Source organism: Grammomys surdaster, unplaced genomic scaffold (genome assembly GCF_004785775.1).
Source record: "Grammomys surdaster isolate TR1022 unplaced genomic scaffold, NIH_TR_1.0 126131, whole genome shotgun sequence".
NCBI lineage: Eukaryota > Metazoa > Chordata > Mammalia > Rodentia > Muridae > Grammomys > Grammomys surdaster.
Window position 1 is genome coordinate 1414286 of NW_021620939.1, and position 20421 is coordinate 1434706.

Here is a 20421-nt window from a genome sequence, read left to right on the forward strand (position 1 = left end):
CACACACACACACACACACACACACACACACACACACACACACACACACCCTGCTGACCCTGCATCCTTCCAAATGCTCCATCTCTCACCAGACTTCAGCCCCACCTCCTGGGTGGCTTCTGTAGCCAGTCTCCTCGAGCAATGTAAGAGCTCCCTTTAAAAGCTCAGAGCTGGCTCTGTGTATCTCATGCCATGGATTAAACCACCCAAAACTCAGCTCCAAGGCAAAGGAGGATATTCACCTGGTTCTCAGATTTGTAACTGGAGCAGGACACAACAGGGTAGGTATTAGTTGGTTCTGGGCACACAGCATTGCACTCAGGTGACCTGAGATGGGGGAGGTCTCAGTTTCTTGTCACATGAGCACCAGAGTGATCTCACCCAGGTGGGCTGGTGTGGGCTCTCAAAAAACCTGAGATCCCAGTTTTTGGGGGTACAGACAGGAGGACAGTACAGGCAGGTGACCTGCCCTTTCTCCCCCAGTCACACACAGAACCATTTCTGTCACCAGAGTAGGACCCTCTAGACGCAGCCCCTGACGGAGTGCCAGGCTTGCATTGAGGGGGCATAAGGAATGAGGACCGTTGCCTGTGGTGGGAATCGTGAACCACCATCCCTGGGTACATCCATATCCTGCTGAAGCCTCTTCTGGAGCCCTCCCTGCCTTGGAAGCTTCAGATATGGCCGCCACACCCTTGGCAGCCTAGCCTTCCCACCTGCCCCTTGTAGCTCTCCATATCCAGCCCGAGGAGTGAGTTTTTGTTTAAGTCGACCCTGCAGCCTCACGGAGCTTCCAGTGTTCCCTGTGGGAGCATTGTTCTCATTTTTCCTTCACACACTGCCTCGGTAAGATTGAGGGGCCTCCACATAGGTCCCCGTGATAACCTGGCCCACTCCCCTACTTTCTTAGTGGATGCTTTCTCCCCAACCTCCGAATTTGCTCACTCTTCCCGCTGCCAGGGTCTTGCTGCCCACCCCACCCTCCCACCAGCAGCTTTGCTGACAGACCCCAGGATCTGCTACTTCCAGACCTCTCTACAGGAGGCAGAGCTGTACTCCTCTTCACTGCTTGTTCACTTAAGATTTGGGGCATCTTTTTTCTTTTCATCAATAATTTATTTATTCACTTTTCCTCCTGATCCCAGCCCCCCTCCCTCCTCTCCTCCCAGTCCCACCCTTGCAAGCCCCTCTCCCATTAACCCCTCCCCTTCTCAAAGAAGGGAAATCCCCCCCCCACCCATGGGTACCAATCCATGGCTGGCACATCAAGTCTCAGCAGGACTAAGCGCATCCTCTCCCACTGAGGCTCAGCTATTAAAAATAAAGATGTGGTGAAATTTTCAGGCAAATGGATGGAACTAGAAAATATCATCCTTAGTGAGGTGACCCAGATCCAGAAAGACAAGTATGGTCTGTACTCTTAAGTGGATATTAGCCATAAAGTACAGAATAACCATGCTGCAGTCCACAGACCCTAACAGCTACGTAACAAGGAGGGTTCAAGGGAGAATGTTTGAATCTCACTCAGAGGAGATGGAGGGAGGGAACTTGACCTTGGGTATCTTAATGTGTAGTATGGAGGAATTCCTGAGGAGAGCCAAGTGCCAAATCCCCTGCCTGGCTTAGGTAGAGGACCATGGGTGTTTCCTTTCCTCCTTTCTGGAGGATCCTCAGTGCCCCTGAGTGAATTTCCTTATCTTCATTTGGCTGAAAGAAGAATGCACCTCCCTGTTCAATCACGTGGGACTGCCCGCCAGGGAGGTGGCCGGTGTTGTTGCTGAGCCCTGGGCTGAGAGTAAAGAGAGCTCGGTGGTGGTTCGCCTGCTTGTTTCTAATAAAGTCCTGCCCCGCTGTGCTGCAGTGTATCCTGAGCCTTGTCAGCAGTGCGGCAGGGTGACCTTGAGGATGGAGCCGGGTGGGAGGCTGGCTCTCTGAAGGCTGAGGTTCACCAGCATTTCTTGCCCCTCCTCCCACTGCCTGTCCTGGTGCATGCTGACCACGGCCACCCCTCTCAGCACCCTGCCCCGACCCTTGCCATGACTATTTCCAGATTCCAGCACCTTCTACCCAGGGCTGTTGTAGAGAGCAAAAAAGGGTCAGGGAAGGACCTTTGCCTTTCATGGTGGGGTGAAGTTGGCCGAGAATTCCCCACGCATGCGCACAGGGCTCTTTCCTCCAATGCTGTGGCGGAGGCCAGTGTGAGTGAACAGAGGGAATGCCTCATCTTACCGTGTGCTTAGGCCTCCTGGAGATTCCCGAAGACAGCCGTGGAGGATGCCTTTTCCTGCAGTTCCTGATGTCTGCTAGCATTTTCAGGCTTTGTGTCCAGAGCAGGGCAGTCCAGTCCCCCGCAGACTGTTGAGCCCAGAGACCTCGGAAGCCAGGCTCAGGGCAGAGACTTTGCAGTTCCAAACTTGGTCAACGTGGGGCTGTAGAGAAACAAACTGATCAGAAATACAGAGCAGGGATAAGAGCTCTGGGGAGCATGAGAACCAGGGAAGGATGAGGCAAGCTGAGATGTGAGGAACTGTCTCCAAGTACAGAAGCTGGAAAATGTTGGGGGAGGGGGTCCCCAAGACATCTACACTTCTGATCAGCTATTTCTAAATCCAGAGGTTCCCTGGTGCCCCTTAGGTTCAAGAACGGAAACTCAGAAAACGCCTTAAGATTGCAGTGGTGATCATATTTTTAATAAATTCTTTATTGACCAAAAAAAACAAAAAACAAAAAAGATTGCAGTGGTGGCAGTGAGGGACAGTGGAGTGATAGCTCACTTAGTTGGTCGCTTGCCGTGCAGTCTGGGTGTGGCGATGCCACACACGTGTGATCACAGTTCTGGACGGGGAGGGTGGGCAGAGTCAGGCAGATGCCTGGAGCTAGCCAGCCTCACCAGTCAGTGAGCTCCCAATGCAGTATGGCTGCCCTCTCTCACAGAATCACAGCCTGTCCACCCACAAGACATATCTGTGTGTTCACAACCCAGGGAGCTCTGCAGGGCCTGGCTGGCTGGAATTCTTACCGGGGACTCCACACCAGACAGAGCTGGTTGAGTGCTGTCGGTGCAATGCCACTCAGTCTCCAGCCTGCCTGCCTTCCCTGGAGGTTGGACCGACTCTGGGCCCCCGCCCTCTGGTCTTAGGGCTGACAGCCCCATCCTGAGGCCACCTAGGGAACCACCACCTCATTAATATAGGCTCAGGTAGAGTGACTAGGGCTTAGGAAAAACAGAGATACTCATGTTTTGTCCCCGCCCCCAATTCCACTCCAAGCATGTTGTGTCCCCGACCCAAGACAAGGCGTCAGTTTCTTCATTAGACATCCGTAGTGTTGGTTGTTTTGTTTCTCTCCTGTCGTCGTCGTATGTCATTCTGGATATTACCTCTGCTATCTTAAGTGACCTGACACCTCTTCTCTTTAGCATTTTCTGCGAACCGTTCATCTTATGACCTTCTCACTAATTAACATTCTCTGACATCTTCGTTATGTTACAATGAGGAACTGAGGTCCAGAGGAGTGGTGACCACCTCAAGGTGACACAGCTAATAAGTGCCCCAGTAGGATTTCATCTCTGCTGGGTCAGATGTGGGGTCTTTTGGCTGCAGCTCAAACCTAGTCTGTCAGAGGCTTCTGGTCAGGTGACTGCCTGTCTTTGGCCGCTGTTGGCTGTCAGGAATGATTACACTTGTCTGTTAAATGCTGTGCACCGTAGATTTAGGCCCAGCAAAGAGCCTATTCATGGAGCCCATTGGGTTGACCTGCCCTGCCCAGACAGTGACTAGCCATTCCACTAGTCCCAGCCTGGGGATGGCCTGCTAGACAGTGGACAGGGCAGAAAGGCCTTAGGGACCTTTGTGTTCCCTGTCAGGAGTACTTATCTTCTGCAGCTCCCTTCACCATCTCTCTGGACTGTGGCTGAGTCCTGGTAGGGCAGAGGAGAGAAGAGTTCCATGTAATGACCTAACAAATGTCCCTTCTTCCTCTCCCAGATGGCTGGAAGTACAGCAGTTGGCATTCTTGTCACCACCATGTCCCAGAGGACCCACACAGGGTTGTGTCAGAAGCCAACCCCTGCAATTTGGGAAATTAGCAGCATTTATGGGTCTCCCAAGAGACTCTTGGCTTCTCAGCCATACTAGCACTAGCAGTTTTCCGTTGGGGACATTTCTGTCCCATTTAAGGAGTTTACAGATGTGTGGGTTAGCCTGCAGTTGTCACAGTATTTGTCACAGTATTTGGGGCTCCTCTTGTCAATTACACAATGGGATCTAAAGGTGCTAACGGGCCAGTATTGAGCTGGACCTTCAGTCAGGCACACTCTGTGGGGACGAGACTTGCCCTTGAGACCTGAAAAAAGTCTGCCTTCCCCCGCCCCTTTCTCACCAATGTTTAAGTTGAATAAATGGGAACCAAAGAGAGTCTCCCTTGAGCCGATGAGTGGTCAGACGGTCTGTTCAAGGGCTCACAGGAAGCGGTGAGAAGAGCATTCTGTTGTTATCTCATGTCAGCTGGTACCTGGGGTCAGGACAGACTGGATTTGGGTGGTAGGAACTGGAGAAAGGGTAACTTCTCTGTGACAGCCTGGCGTATGACAAGTGTGTTCCCCTAGAGCTCTCTTGAGCACCTTGACTTGGGGTCTTTTTCTTGGGGTATGCTTTTCCCCTTTCTTTTTATTTTTTTTATTTTTATTTTTTTATTTTTTCCCAAGACAGGGTTTCTCTGTATAGTCCTGGCTGTCCTGGAACTCACTCTGTAGACCAGGCTGGCCTCCAACTCAGAAATCCGCCTGCCTCTGCCTCCCAAGTGCTGGGATTAAAGGCGTGCGCCACCACCGCCCGGCGCTTCTCCCCTTTCTGTGGTGCTTATAAGCCAGCCTTTCAAGTGCTCGTATTTAGAAGAGCTTGGCCATAGACTCGCCTTACAGCTGAATCTCTCTCTCCTTTCTGCCTTGCAGTCGGGAAGACGTCTCTCATCACGAGATTCATGTATGACAGCTTCGACAACACCTACCAGGTGAGATCCCCACTTGCCACGCTCCCCTCTCCAGCTCCCCTGTCTCTGTCTCTGCCTGTGGACCTGTCTGGAGCCCACTGCCAGCCTGCCTCCACGGATCACTGCGCTCAGAGTGGGGCCGGTCCAGATTTCTAAGGCATCTTATTCCTTTGAAGGAATACCATCCTAAGTACTAGGCCTATGCAAGAAATGAGCTTAGAATCTAGATGCTGAAAAGGAAACCTTTTTGTTTGGGGGGGGGGGACAAATATCAAAACCCGAGAGGGGACCTTTTAGAAAGGCAGGTTGGAAACATTACAACATTTGATTATTTTGTAGGGCAGGCAGAAGAGGACAAGATGAAACCCAGGAGCAGTTAGAGAGGGTGACCTCAGGAGTGGTCACACTGGCTGGGCTTTACATACACATACCCCAGACCACACGTGGACTCTCACACGCCTGTGCATGTACATGCTCACATTCCTGGACTTCACACACACTCAGCCCCCATCCCATCCCAATTGCTGAAGGTCACCCTGCCACAGAGAGGTGTGGGAGGTTAGTTGACCCTGCCCTGTGTGGGCGTCAAGACCTTTGGGGATCCTGGTTTGGGAATGGTGGCCTGGGCTCAGCCACAGACCCATAGGTGACCCCAAACCGAATTCATGAGGGGCAGAGAGAGACAAATCTGTTTGGTATCAGTGGTGGTGGAGGGGGCGGTATCCAAGTGAATTTCTTCACAGCTAAAGCATTTTGCCAAAGTTGTTGTCCCAGCCCCCACCTTTGACTATAGACAGTTCTCCGTTCACTTCTCCAGGCTGTGGGTCCTGTGGGATACTAGCTCCCAGACATGTTAGTAGCTAGTACTTGGGAAAGGGGGCGTGTGGTTTCAAGCAGAGCTGGGTTGTTTAGACAGGCGAACTGCTCTCACTCAGCACTGCTTGTCCATTGCTTGTCGGGGCTCTTCCCTCAGCCCAGGGCTTCAGTCTGCTGAAAGCAGATGCAGCAGCGACTGTTTGAATGTAGAATCCCTTTGTCAACACATTCTCAAGGACAAGTATTTATAGATTCACTGGGGCAGCTGTTCCAAGATGCCGCTCCCTGCCGCTGGGTGTGGAGCCGCTTTACCGTGCTCTCGTTTCCCTGTTTGCTTGTCCATCCTTCTGTCAGTGCCCTGGTGCAGTCATCCTTGTCTAAGATGCCCTCCGAGGGCCCCCTTACTGTTTCCCTCAAGTTCCTGTTCCATTCTGCAATGGGTGGACTGGATTCCTATATCACGTGGACTCCAGAAGGATTGCCTATGGGGAAGGGCAGGAGACTCTGGGTTCGTCAGAGTGGTGTATGTGGTACCATACAGGCCTTTGGGACATTGATGCTGGTCGTACTGTTGTGTCCTCCCCCAAGCCAGGACTTTGCATCACTTTGATCTGACTGTGGAGCAGAGGTGACATCCCTAACAGACTCCCTCCTAAAGTCTCCCATTGTGCTCTGTGCGCACACACACATGAATGTGTGTGTGCGCCTGACCACACGCTCGTGTTTTTATTAGTTGACTTTTCCCTTTCCCTTTTCCACACAGACTCATGTGGCTCCAGCTGGCCTTGAATCTTTGGGGGGTAGCTAAGAATGACCTTTATCTCTGGGTCTTTCTGCCTGCACCACACCTGGCTCCTGCTTGATTTCTTTAGTGACCTTCCTGTTTTACAATGGCACAACATTGAGACTCTTAGCAGCAGTGGACAAATTACCTTTGAAATTTTACCTCCCTTCCGCCCCACTGTCACCCTCGTCACCTGACACTTGTCACTCAAGTCAGGCTTTACCTGCTGCTGTCTGTGTGGTGGCACTGGCATAGCCTGAGCCTCAGCTCCTGTCATTGTCCTGGCTCTGCTCTCTCTGCTCTGAAAATTCTTCCAGTGCCTGAAGCTTGGGCAAGCGTTTGCCCCGAGTGCAGAGGCTCTGCCACTTGTACCAGCTCCCGATGACTTTGGCTGTAGCATGTGGTCCTGAAGGCTAGATGGGCCCCTCAAGTCTAGGGCTACTCCTCTGCCCTCCTGGTCCTCACATGTGTTTTGGGATGTACCAAGTCCAGGGTCTTCTTGGAGCCATCACCACACGAGGCCTGGCCAGAGATGGTGTCATAGGTGCCTACAGGCACAGTAATGTCTGCTTGCCTCAGTTGACTGGTGCCATCAGACTGCGCACCTCCCAGGTCCACTGTCACAGTGGGTCAATGGAGATCACAGAACAGACACTGCTGTCCCCTCATGTGTGGTAGAATTGCCTGACTTGGTTTCTTTACAGCCTCAGGTGGAAATCCTTTCCTTAAGCCCTTTAGAGCAGTAATTAGGCTGAGAGGCTGGGCCCACTTTCTCTCTCTCTCTCTCTCTCTCTCTCTCTCTCTCTCTTTCTCTCTCTCACACACACACACAAAGATATATACACATACACACATAGACACACACAAGCACACACATGTACACAAAGACACACTCACAAAGACATACACATGCACACATACACAAAGACACACACAAAAACATACACACACAAAGACACACAAAAACATACACAGACACACAAACATACACACACACACACAAAGACATACACACAGACATACACACACACACACACATATACACAAATACACACACAGAGAGAGAGACACGTGGTTGCTTGACTTAATCCTCTGGAGATGGAGGAGAACAGACTTTGTTTTCTTTTTCTGAGCATAGCAGCAGAGATGTATGGGAAGTAGGTAAAGTCCCCAGGGACCCTAGGAGATGAAATGTATTTCCTCTCAGGCTGTCCTACTGCATAGTGACAGTGGCCATGCCTGTCACCCTCCCACCAATATCCTGTCTGTTCCAGCAGCAGAACATCATGACAGAATGTAGACCTGCTCAGTCAGCTCCCAGAACTGCGTTCCCTCTCTCTCCTCGTGTCTCCAGGCCCCGTCCTCTCCTCCCATTCACTCATTCTGACAAAAGACAGCTGTATGCTGTAGGAGATGGCCTACCAAAAAGGAGCAGATGAAAGGCGCCTGGCTGAAGAGCCTGGCCTGCCCTCAGTGGACAGAGAGGGCAGGGCCCATCCTCAGTCACAGTCGGTTCCACCTTGGTGTAGAGCAAGAGGCCCCAAGGGGCCACCATGAGGCCCTGAGTATGGTAGGCTAGAAGTCCTCACCTGAACCTCTCAGTTTCTATTTGTGGACCCTGGTGAGCTGCCACTTTTACAGCCCTTTGAGGAGCACGTCTTCTTCCTCTACTTACCTGGCAGTTACACACACACACACACACACACACCATATTCTCCGCTAACACGTGTACTCTGCAGTGTCTCGCCACCCTGCCTAATCACACCATACAAACTGATTCACTTACACAGTTTTCACTTGGTGGAAAACCAAGTCTCAATCAGAGGGAATTATGTCTGTGATGATTCCTTCACGTAAAACCCCAACTAAGAGGTAATATGTTTTGTAATGTGGTAGCATGATGCGGCGGAAGGGGGTGCCTTAGTGCACCCATGTTGAGGCACCCCCACCAAGGTACCAGCCATACAATGGGTCTAGTATAAAATGAAGTTTATTTGCATGAGAAGGGGTTGTGGAGAGGGGATGGAGGCAGAGAAAGGGGACAGAGGACCGAAAGATAGGAGAAAGAAGGGGAGAGGCGAGAGAGAGGGGGGGCACAGTCTTTTTATAGCAAGCCAGGCTCATACCTGGCAGTTGCTAGGTAACTGTTGGGTGGAGCCTGGAGGAAATGCAAACAAGAGGTTACCTTCAAATTCTATGGGGGGGGGGGAGAATCTGGACATACCTTGTTGTAATAAGAGGTGGCTCTTGGTGTGCCCTCCCCCACCCATACCAACACACACCCAGGAAACTCTGTGGCCCTGGGAGGGTCAGCTGTGTGAAGGAACCCTGATAATAGGAGGCATGGTCCTCTGAGGTCCCTCCTGGCTGAGGTTGGAAAATCAATGCCTAGTGGGGGCTCTCCCAGGCTCTCTTTTCCTGTCTGCAAAGCTGGCTGCTCAGGCCTTAGCATCTTGCAAAACTGATAAGTGATGAGAACTTAATGCTGGGAGCCCATGGCCCCTCCTGTCATTCACACCAGGATACAAGTTAGAACACCACAGTTCTAATGGGCTGCCTCGGGGAGAGGCCCACGTGCTGAAGGGCTGCTCTCAGAGGACACTTGTGAGGTGGAAAAGTATTTCAGACTCTGAAGGGGGTTCCTAGGAAGGTCTTTCTGGCAGGCTCAGATCTCCTGAGGTCTCTTGCCTACAGCTGATCCTCACGCCAAGGCATCTGTTCTGCCCTAGGGCTTCCCACACTCATTCTTGGGGCTGCCATCACAAATTACCACAAGCTGAGTAGTTTCAAACAATAGGAGTGTAGTCTAACCTCACCTTCCTGGGGGCCTGAGGGTGAAACAAATACAAGAGAGACCTGCTCTTTTTGGAGGTTCTGAGGGGTTGGTGGGCATTCTCCTTGCCATTGACAGCTTCTAGTGGCCTCAGGTGCTCTTTGTTATAGGGCTTCAAGATTTCCGTCTGGCCTCTCTCTTCATGAGATCTGAGGAGATGTGGTGGATGGATAGGTATGGATTCTCCTCTGGTCTCTGGAAGTGGACACAGCATGCATCTGTACGCAGGGAGAAGCTCTCTGTCACCTCACATGGTACCCAAAGCCTTGGTTTTTATTTCTGTTTCCTGTCTTTTCCTCATTATGTCTTCTTGCTGTGACCACAGAGACTTTTCCCTGACACAGTGCAGTAACTGGCCTCTTACCTGACAAGCTATGCTTCCTCCTCAAGGTGAATACACATATGCGTATACACACATACACTCACATGCAGATACACACACATACACTCACACACGCACATGCACGCACATGCACATACGCATGCACCAGCACACACATATTAATGCAACACACACACACCATGCTGGATCCCTACACCTCAGCCTTGCATCCTACTTCTGCATGCCCTTTTCCTCTCTCCTCTGTGACTGGAGCAAATCCTCCTCATCTCCCACTGGCTCCACTCTTTTCTCCAGGTGGCCTTCCTGCCCTCTCCAGCAGTCGTCAATCCCTGGCTTGTCTGGACCACACACCCAAGGGACTAACACTATTTTTCACAGGCTCAGCCTCTACTGGGGGGAGGGTGAATGGGCAAGGACTTGGTTGACAACAGTGATATTTCTCGTGATGTGAGTACCATGACCACCCAGGGATTGGGTAGCAAGGTGTTTTCTGTATTAATATTCTGAGGAACAGAACCAATAACATATATTCATGTGTGTATATGAATATATGTTATTGTGTATACACACACACATACAAAATTACAAACTGGGCAGCCATTCTTCATAAGGAGAAAAGTAACCACCGGACAGATTGTGACATTGAAAAGCCAGGTGCCTGCTCTGTGACCTTGGGAGCCACTGTCACCTCCTCCAGGGCACTAACTGAGCAGTTGGCATTGGCTGCCAATGACCTGGCCCTACATGTTTCCCAGAGGCTGTGAGATCCTCCCTACAAAGCAACCACTTTTAGGGCTGAATCTTTAAGTTTACCAGGCTCATTTGCATTAATTTGCATAACTTTACCCGGCTACTTTGGTCTGATGGTTGGCTGTGCAGAGAGAACAGCAGAGTCATTGTGAAGGACTTGTCATGCCCAGCTGCTTTCTGCCATTTACGGATGCTTCTCTCCAGCACTGGGCTCAGGCCCAGCCAAGGCAAAAAGAAGACACACATACTTGCCTTTTCATTCTCTTCCCCAGAAGAAATAAATGCTGGAGTCAATTTATGCAAATTGCCATGCAGATTTCCTCTGTAGACTTTATTGCTGTATCTTGTCAGAATGTGGATGCAAATTTATATTTCGTAATAAATGCACAGAGCTAAGAAGATTTCAACAAGTGCCGTAGGGAAGATCTTCTTGCTCGGAGATCTTCTCGCTGGGATGTGCTGGTGGAAGTTCTGTGCAGCGGAAAGCATTGCACATGCCATCGTTGAAACCCCTGTTGATACTATTTAATACCACACTCGGAGGAAGATAACGGGTGGGAGGAGATCTGTGCTTGTTAATATTCTTTGCATGTGTAAAATAAAGTGGCTGCCATTTTTCACAGGCGGTGCTGTTTGCAAGCGCAAAGGAATAAATTAGCATTGCCAGGTTCAGGGCCACATATCACAGTAGACTACACGGCAGTCTCCTTCAGAGGAGACATCACACAGTACAGGCAGAGTAAGCACTGCTGTGTGAGGGGATCATGGGGCTTCTAGACTGACAGAGGATTCCCCAGGCACATGTCTATTGTCCGTATTTCTTGATATCTCATCCCCTGTGGAGCAGTTACCATCAGAAATTGTTTCATACCTCATAAGATAAAACAAAGAACAGAGAAGCTACTTTGACCATGACTCCTTGGCACAGCTGAAGAGGGCCGCTGCCTCTTCTCAGATCCACCTTTCTGACGCTCCGCCTTTGCTGAAGCCCTGGGAATGCCAGATCCTTGGGGTGTTGATGAGGACTAGGACAGCAAAGGTTCCTGAGGAGTGGGGAGTATGGCAGATTAGGAAAGAAACAATTCCTGTCTCTCCAGTGCAGGACTCAACAGAGCCTTTAATGTGTCACTAGAGACTGGGAAAGGAAACCTTTCCCCAGAGTACATACTTCCTCGCTGTTTCTGTTCATCCTGAGCAGAGACTCTGAGGCCATACTGCATAACCAGAATGACCTTTCTAGACTGCCCGCTATTAGGAAGTCCTTCTGAAGTTTCACTTCATCCAATCCCCTGGCTTCCCCAGGTCCTCTCCTCAAGTCCCCCAGAGCAGCCATCGGACCCAACCATTTTCCATTTTCTGAAAGAAATACATGGCTTCATATTTCAAGGCACTCTCTCCTACAACATTCCCCTGCCTTTACCTATGCCCTTGGTCCTTCCTAAAGACCCAGGTCCTGTTAACACCATTTTCTTTCAGGCTAAGGTACCTCTTTAACATAGACTCTTTCTCCCCATTCATTTAAAAGATGCTTTTAGTTTATCTGCACATTTCAAGAACATGTTTTGCCTGATTTAAAATTCCAGCTCTGCTTGCTATCCACCGTCATTACCATCCCTGTCGTTATGACCTTGGGTACCGAGTGCCATTTTCCTCTGGCTGTTCTCAAGATTTTATCTTTTGGTTGGTACTCATTGATTTGACTCTGATTTTTAAAAGCTTCTGTATTATACTTGTGTGCGTGCCTGTGTGTGTGCTGCCCATGAACTCGTGTGTGTGTGTGTGTGTGTGTGTGTGTGTGTGTGTGTGGAGAGGTGCGTGTCGTGACATATGTGTGGGTGTCAGAGGACAGCTTGCGGAGTTAACTTTCCCATTTCTGCCATGAGGGTTCCCAGACCAAACCAAGGTGGTCAGGCTTGTGGCAAGCAACTTTACCTGCTAAGCCATCTTGCCAGCCCATTATTTGTGTCTTTGTTAGGAACACAACCTTCTGTATTTGGGCATAATAATATTAGCAATCTTACAATATTTCTTCCTGTTTTCAGTGTCTGAGTCCACTCAGGGTTGAGCCTCATTTTTTGTTTTCCTTGGGTATGGTTTACATCTTCCTGTCACTTCATGTGTCTACTCAGTTGAGATTACATCCTGCACATTTGTTTGTGACTCTGGATTCTGGTTGCAGCTTTGAGTGCTTGTTTCTTTGTTTTAATAGTTGTTTAGACCCTGATTCTCAGCTCTGTCCCCTGTGCTGGGCAGCAACTGCATCTTCCGTTTATAGTTTTGTTTTGTTTCTGACCTTGGGCAGAATACTTGGGGTCTTCTCTGGTTATCCAGTGTTGGACAGCATTTATATATAGACCGCCGCGTCCCTTCTGTGGCTTTCTCATGTCTAGGATTTTTCTATACTTCTTGTCAATTGTGGCTTCATGTTCTCTCCTCTCATTTTCCAGTTGGTATGATTGTCTGGGTTTCTTTATGAATCCAAGTTTTTACCAGCACTTTCTGATGCCTTCATCATCGGTTTGTTCTAGTTGGTTCAGAGTTAATAGCATTAATCATCGAGATGGTTAGACGGCCTCCTATGATGAGAACCAGAGTCCTCTTCATTCCTTCAAGATGCTCCTCCCCAAACCTCCCATCCCCCACCATTCCCCAGCCGCTGCCTACTGGAAGGTCCTATGCACTGAGGGCTTGCCTATCCGCTCCACATTTCCACAAGACTCCAAGCAATCGAGGCCTGCCGCTCTGGGCCTTCAGCCCTTCCACACTGGTTCTTCCTCTCCGTTTGCTGCAAGTGACAGTTTCTATATTCATCTTTCCCGCCAAGTCAGAAGCTCCTTAGGGGCAGAGAACAGGGATTTTTTTTTTTTTTTACAACACACAGTAGGCACTCAAGAGTGAAGTGAAGTGGCTTGACTGTTAATTATTTACACCATCTGCCACAAAGAAGCTGCCCATGGAAGGCCATGACCACCTTCTCTGAAAATCTGCCCTTCTGGGAGAGACAGGTTCCAGCTGGCTGTGGTGAGGGGCCGGCTGCTGGGCCTCATGTCTGGGAAATAGATGGTGCCCAGGAGTTAGAGCTATGTTCTGATCATGGAGCCCCAGCCAGGTCTCTATTTCAAGCCCTTTCTCCTCTGTCCTTTGAGGATCACTTTATTTATTTCTACTAACATGCAAATGAGCTCTCTCTTAAGAGGGCTCTGCAGAGCCGTTATGGCCAGTGATTACCACTTTCTGACAGTCGGGAGCCAGATAGGATTTGACTCCAGGGAAACACAGTGACAGCTTCAAGGCGCAGTGACAGCTTTGGAATTATCAGTCTGTGGCCCTGGAGACCACAGCCTCTGAAGACCCGGATCACAGCACTGAGCAGTTATCAGCACACTTCACTGATCAAGTGACTGATCTGAGAACTTGTCTGTAATTCTGACACTCAGAGCCTGTGCTTGTATCTACCTGAATGGGCTCAGGAATCTGTTTAAAAAGCTCCTGGGGTGAATCTGAAACTCACAATCAACAAGCTACATGCTAAGAATCCTCACGTCACTCACCAGTGGCAGAGATCAGGGAGTCTGAGACCTTTCCGATTTGGTAGAGAAAGTGTTGAATAACTTCTGGGCTGGCCTGGGAGTTGAGAATCTGATTTGGGGGGAAGCATCTCAAATTCTGAAGAAGTCTGACTGTGGAAGAGCATTTCACAGGAGGGACAGCATCAGAAGAGAGACACAGAAGCTGACATGGGTAAGGTCTGTAGACTGACTCAGTAGGTAACGGTACTTGCTGCCAAGCCTGGTGACCTGAATTTGATCTCCAGATACACATAGTGGAGGGAGAGAACCAGCTCCTGCAAATTGTCCCCTGAACTCCACACAAAAGCCATTGCATGCATACATGCACAAACACATACAAAAATAAACAAATAAATGCAGAGTAACATGAGTCTTAGGGCTTTACTGCTGTGAACAGATACCATGACCAAGGCAACTCTTATAAGGACATTTAATGGGGCTGACTTACAGGTTAAGAGGTTTAGTTCTTTATCATCAAGGTGGGAACATGGCAGCATCCAGGCAGGCATGGTGCAGGAGGAGCTGAGAGGTCTACATCTTCATCTGCAGGCCTCTAAGAGAAGACTGGCTTCTAGGCAGCTAGGATTAAGGTATTTAATCCCATGCCCACGGTGAAGCACCTACTTTGATAGGGCCACACCTTCTAATAGTGCCACACCTGGCCCAAGCATGTACAAACCATCACAACATATGAATTCTAAACAGCATTATTCCCTGGTATAAAGTCAAGCTAGTTAAGAGGAGGACGGGGTCATAAAAAGCAGTGGTGGGCCTTGAACAGTCAACCACAGGTGCTTAGACTGTTTCCTGGGAGCTGTAAGGAGGAACAGAGTATTTTTTTTTCTAATTATTTGTTTTGTTTCTTAAGATTCATTTACCTTTATTTCATGGTTGAGTGGTCTGCATTTCCCCAGAACAAGCGCTATGGAGAGTTGTAAGCTGCCCTGTGGGTGCTAGGAACTGAACCTGGGTCCCCTGCAAGAGAATCAAGTGACCTTAACTGCTGAGCTACCCCTCCGCATCCCTAACGACATTAATTTTAAACTCAAAAATGACCTTGCCTGCTGCGTGAAGGTGATTTACAAGGCAGTGTTGAGGACAGGGAAGCCAGTTAAGGTGCTGCTGAGGTTACTCGTGTGGGACGTTCAGTCCGGACGAGGGAGCAGTGGGAGTGGTGAGAAGGGGGTGAGGATGGGTCAGGTGCAACCACAAGAGGTGGCACTGCCTAGACTTTGTCTCTGCCTTCCCTCAGCGCTGTCTTGATTGTTTCAAGATGTTCTCAGATTTCTTGAAACTCATTCCCACATCTATTTTTTTCTTTTAAAGCATAACTATGTGTGTCATCTGGGGGTCTGTTCCTGTTGAGATTTTTTTGTTGTTGTTTTGTTCTGTTATGATCCAAATCTCTTCTTTGCGTAGACGGTCTGCATTTATTTCGTGGACAGGGTAATTTGAATGCAGCCTTCACCCAGTCCTCTTGGCTTCCCCAGAGACTGTATGTAATCCTCCATGGTTCAGCAGCCTGTGGTCTCTCTTATGTGCTGGTGCATTGTTGTTTCTTGAATTTGTCTATAAATCAGAATAGCCTGATAACAGTCTGCTCAGCTCTCAACAAAAGAAAAACTGTGACATCAGAGCTTAAGAGAAAAGATGGCTCAGACACCCAGAGGTGACACCCATACTGTTTCATGCAGAGCTTTGAGAAGATTCACAGTGGTTAAGTGGGCTGCATGGTTGGTGAATTATATTTTTTATGCTGTTGGGATTAAGTTACCTGACGGAAACAATTTATAGAAAGAAAGGTTTATTTTGGCTCATGGTTTCAGAGGAGCTCAGTCCTTCATGGCAGGGAAGGTGCAGCAGGGTTTGTGGCAGTGCCAGCTTGTGGTGGAGGCTCATCATACCACAGTAGACCCTGAAGTGGAGAGAGCAAGAACCAGTTATAATCTGGGGTCCATGCCAGACGCCCTCCCTATGTGTCCCGTTTCCACCAGCTAGGTTCCAAACTCTCTTCAAATAGTACCACCAGCTGCAGAACAAATACTCAAAACCTAACCCTGTGAGAGGCACTTAGAGTCAAACCATAACAATCCATCCTGGTTGCCAAAGGCTCCTGGTCACCTTAAAATACAAAGACCTGATTATTCAAATTTCAAGAAGCCTCACAGTCTCAACACTGACTAATAGTCCAAGTCCAAAGTCTCCACTGATCCTCAAAACAGTCTGTGATCCTCTGTGAAGTAAGAATGCCTTCACGATTGGACAAAAGTAGGACCAGCAGCCAGCAGGGAAAAACATTAAGCTTTCTGCATCCATGTCCAGAATCTGGGGTACATTGTTTGGTCTCACACACCGGTGTTCCTTAAGAATCTAGATGCAAGTCTCTGTGACCCCATAATTTACATTCTGCCTGAATAATAATATAAACAATGTAAAATAATCATTTACATTTATACCTGAAAAATAGCACCAGATGGGTAAGTCCGAAGTCTGCTGCCAGCGGGGACCCCTTCAATTATGGCTGCCTTGGCTTCTGAGTACCCGAGTAGCTGAACCAGAACCTAGAAACCCATCTCCTTAGGTGGCCCCTTTTCATCAGAGCACCTTGGTGACTCTTCAAAATACAGTCTCCTTCTGAAGGAAAGTATGTTAAGCGTCTAATTGATTAGTCTTCTGTTTCATACCCTGGAGCCTCTAGGATGGGGACAGATTCTTAGCTCACCTGCTCTGTTGCCCCGGTGCCAGGTGGCCATCTTCTTAATGATGCTGATGGCTTTAACATCAGTAGCCTGCCCTGACCCTACTTCTCTCTTTTTTTTTTTTTCTTGCCTCGAGTTTATTTGTAAAAACAGCGTAGGACACTGGTCATCTGCAAATAGTGTGTGGGTAGGTGTGTCACGGCAGTCCATCTGTCTTCACGTTGGCAGAAGCCTTTTCTATGGGGCCTTCACAGGTGCCTGGGCACCTTTGGGAGCCTGGGCTGGAGCTGCAGCCTGGGCCTTAGCTGGAGCTTTGGCCTCTGCCTTGGTTTGAACCTTGGGCTTTGGTTGGCAGACCCTACGACCCTTGGCCATGTAGCTTCAAATCCACTTCTCAAGCTTGGGGTGAGCAATGAAAGCCAGGCGGCTGAGTTTGTGGCTGGGGCCCTTTGGCATCTTGGGCTTGATGGCCTGAGGCTTCACAAGGGCCTTGATGGCCTCTGCGCGTGCACTCACTGCCTTTGCATTGTTGGCCTGCATCTTCTTCAGGCCTTTCTCGTTGTGCTTCTTGGCAAAGCGCATGTTCCTCAAGAACTTGGGGTCAACCCCCTTAAGAGACTCATATCTTTGTGACCGGGGTTTCTTGATGCCATTTCTGTGCCATTTGCGGGACTGGTTGTGTGTGGTGTGGTTCTTGGACTTGGCCATGTCTGCACAGTAACCCGAGGCTTCGACCCTACTTCTCTTATCCACAGCCTTAACCATCTTCACCTTCCTTTCAGGGCCAAATCCCACATCTTGAAACTTCTCTGCATTTTGTTCCAGAGTCTCACTGTAAACGTAGCCATCCAGAACCATACCAGTAGCAGGCTGAATGTTGGTTGCTTTTCATTTTCTCTATTACCTTTGAATTCTACTTCACTCAAACTTTCAGGTCATGGGTAAAATGTAGATAAGTTCTTCGTCAGACTCCAGTGGCCTCTAGAGTCCAGTGTCCAGTGGAGTCTTTGTTCCTCCCTGAGACCACGTGGATGTGATCTTAGTTGTTCATATTGTTGTAGGTGTTCTGAGCCTCCGGAACAGTGGATCTGGAGCCTTAGAGTCCACATCGTTAAACTGTTGCAAATTCCTCTCACAAGCCAGTTTCAAAGGCTTGTAAACCACCTGGTAATATTAGCTGTCTGAACATTGCCATTTTACTGGGACCAGCTCTCTGCTTCTCACTTTTGCATTGTCCTGAGAGAAACAACTTGAAGAAAGAAAGACTCTTTCCAGCTCCTGGTTTTTCAAAGTCTATCCAGCAGTAGCAGCATGGAGTAGAGGCACCTCATGTCACTGAGGCAGGTCAGGAAAGAGCAAGGCCAGGGACTTTGTGTAACCTTCAAAGCCCACCCCCACCCAATTGCTTCCACTAGGCAGATCCCATTCTGAAAGGTTCCGCTGCTCTCCAAGTTAACACTGCCAGCTGGAGAACAAGCCTTCAAAACGTGAACCTATGGGATGTTTCAGATTCAGATTCGAACGAGTGGCCAGAACAGGTCTTAGAGAGGGACAGCTACGAGATTAGGGATGGCTCTTAGGTAGTAGCTTGAAGATCAGATAGGGGTGAGAGGCAGCTGTGGGGAGAGGAAGTTGGTCCCTCTCAGCGTTAGCTCATTGCCATCTCCTTGGTCAGTCTGTTCCGTGAGGCTTGATAGAGATACAGTCTGTGGCTCAGTGAGCATTGACGATGATAAAAGTCACCGGGCTACGCGTTGCTGCGGCTTGATCCAGTGGCATGATGCCTTGTCATATTATCTAATGACCTCTCTCTGCTTCGTGGCAGCAAAGTGTCTTACATGTGCATACAGCAGGGGACGGGGGGAGGATTGTTGCCGTTACAGTTATTGTCAGTAACATCCCTGTCACCACCCAGACGCTGACCTTTGGGGATATGATTTTCTATGGTCCTTCACTCTGTTGATTAAGGTTAGTTATGCCATGTTGATGGAAGCAGCTTGAACAAAATAGAAAGTGAGGTCTCTCTTGCACAAAAGGATAGTGCTGTCGAGGTAACTCTTCACAGTCAGGGAGTCAGGCTCGGTTGAACAGTCTTCCTGCCCTGTGGTCCTCAGCTGGATGAGCCACTGTCACCCGCCCCAAGAAGCTGCATGCCAAGCAGTGGGAAAGGGGGCAGCTTGGGGCTCGCTAACCCAGGAAGGACTCATTCCAGATGGTCATCACTATCACATCCTTTGATCAGAACTCAACCACCCTGCAGCCAAGGATGCTGGGAAACATGGCCTTTCACTGGGGCAGCCACTAGTTCAGCTGTGCATTTTCTGAATTCTGTATCGGGAGATGCTGGCAGCCTCTGCCTCTGATCCTGAGCCCAGGCATCTGGTCTTGCTTCAGGGGTCACTAAAGAAGGAGCATGGTGCCTGCAAGGATCCTGTGGCACATAGAGAAGTTGACATTTCTGCTGGCTTGGCACATTCCTTAAGGTTCTGAACAGGCACAGAGTGTCAGTCCACTCACTGATTAATGAAATGTGTGGTCACTTGGGAATGAGGCCTGATCTGTGAGTACTCGTCAATTTTAGACTTAGTTCTCATGGCTATGGTAGGCAGGACACTGTATAGCCGGGCTAGTAATGCCAGGATCTCAGCATGGGTTCTCCCAGCTCCGAACAGACTGGCAAAGTCATGAGACATGCCCCAGCCTTCCCTTCTCCTCCTTCCCAGTCCCGACTGACTGGAATGGGATGTGTCTGCAGTCTGTGGGGTGTGTGTGTGTGTGTGTGTGTGTGTGTGTGTGTGTGTGTGTGTGTAGTTGTGCAGTCATTCTAGAGTGAAGTGGCATTTGGCACTTTTTGAATCACTGTGACCAAATCCCTGGGAAGCAGCAATTTAAGAGAGGAAGGACAGATTTATTTTGGGTCAGTTTGAGACGGGCTTAGGATTGTCATGGTAAAGAGACATGAGGCTGCTGGTTATGTAATAGCCACAGTCTGGAAGGAGAGAGAGTATTGATTCTAGTTTGCTTTTTGTTATTGTGATAAAAACACCAAGCAGATCCAGCTTGGTGGGGAGGGGCTTATTCAGCTTACACTTCTACATCACATTCCATCACTTAGGAAGTCAGGCAGGAAGCTGGAAGCAGGAGCTGAAGCAGGGGCCATGGAGGAATGCTGCTTACTTGCTTGCTCCTCATGGCTTGCTCAGCCTGCTTTCTTATAGCATCTAGAAAGAACCACATGCTCAGGGGTGACATACCCCATGGTGGGCTGGGCCTTCTCTCAGCGGTCATTAATCAAGAAAATGCCCCCACAGATATGTCCACAGGCCAGTCTGGTCAGGTGGAACCAGTTGAGAGTCCCTCTTCCCAGGTGTCAAATGGACAAAAAAACTAACCCACATGGAGAGGAGAAGGGGGGGCAGGAAAAAGGGGAAGAGAGGAGTGCCAGGTGTCTCTTTTCAGTCTGTCCTTTTCATTCAGTCTGGGACCCCAGCCCATAGTGGGGTGCTGCTCACATTCAGGGTGGGTCTTCCTTGCTCAGCTAAGCTTCCCGGGACATGCTCTCACAGCCAAAGCTGTGTCTCCTCGATGATGTTGCATTGACAGTGATCTCTGTATTTACACTGAAGTCTTCCCGTGGT

At 49.3% G+C, this 20421-nt stretch overlaps 1 protein-coding gene across 2 annotated transcripts in view; it reads left to right on the forward strand.

The window, feature by feature from the left end:
* Rab6b (RAB6B, member RAS oncogene family) overlaps positions 1–20421 on the forward strand; it is a 65725-nt gene that overhangs the window by 22317 nt on the left and 22987 nt on the right. For both annotated transcript variants that reach the window (XM_028756770.1, XM_028756771.1), the window contains exon 2: positions 4952–5010. In XM_028756770.1, the coding sequence (XP_028612603.1) occupies positions 4952–5010 (59 nt within the window). The remainder of the gene's footprint in view (positions 1–4951; positions 5011–20421) is intronic.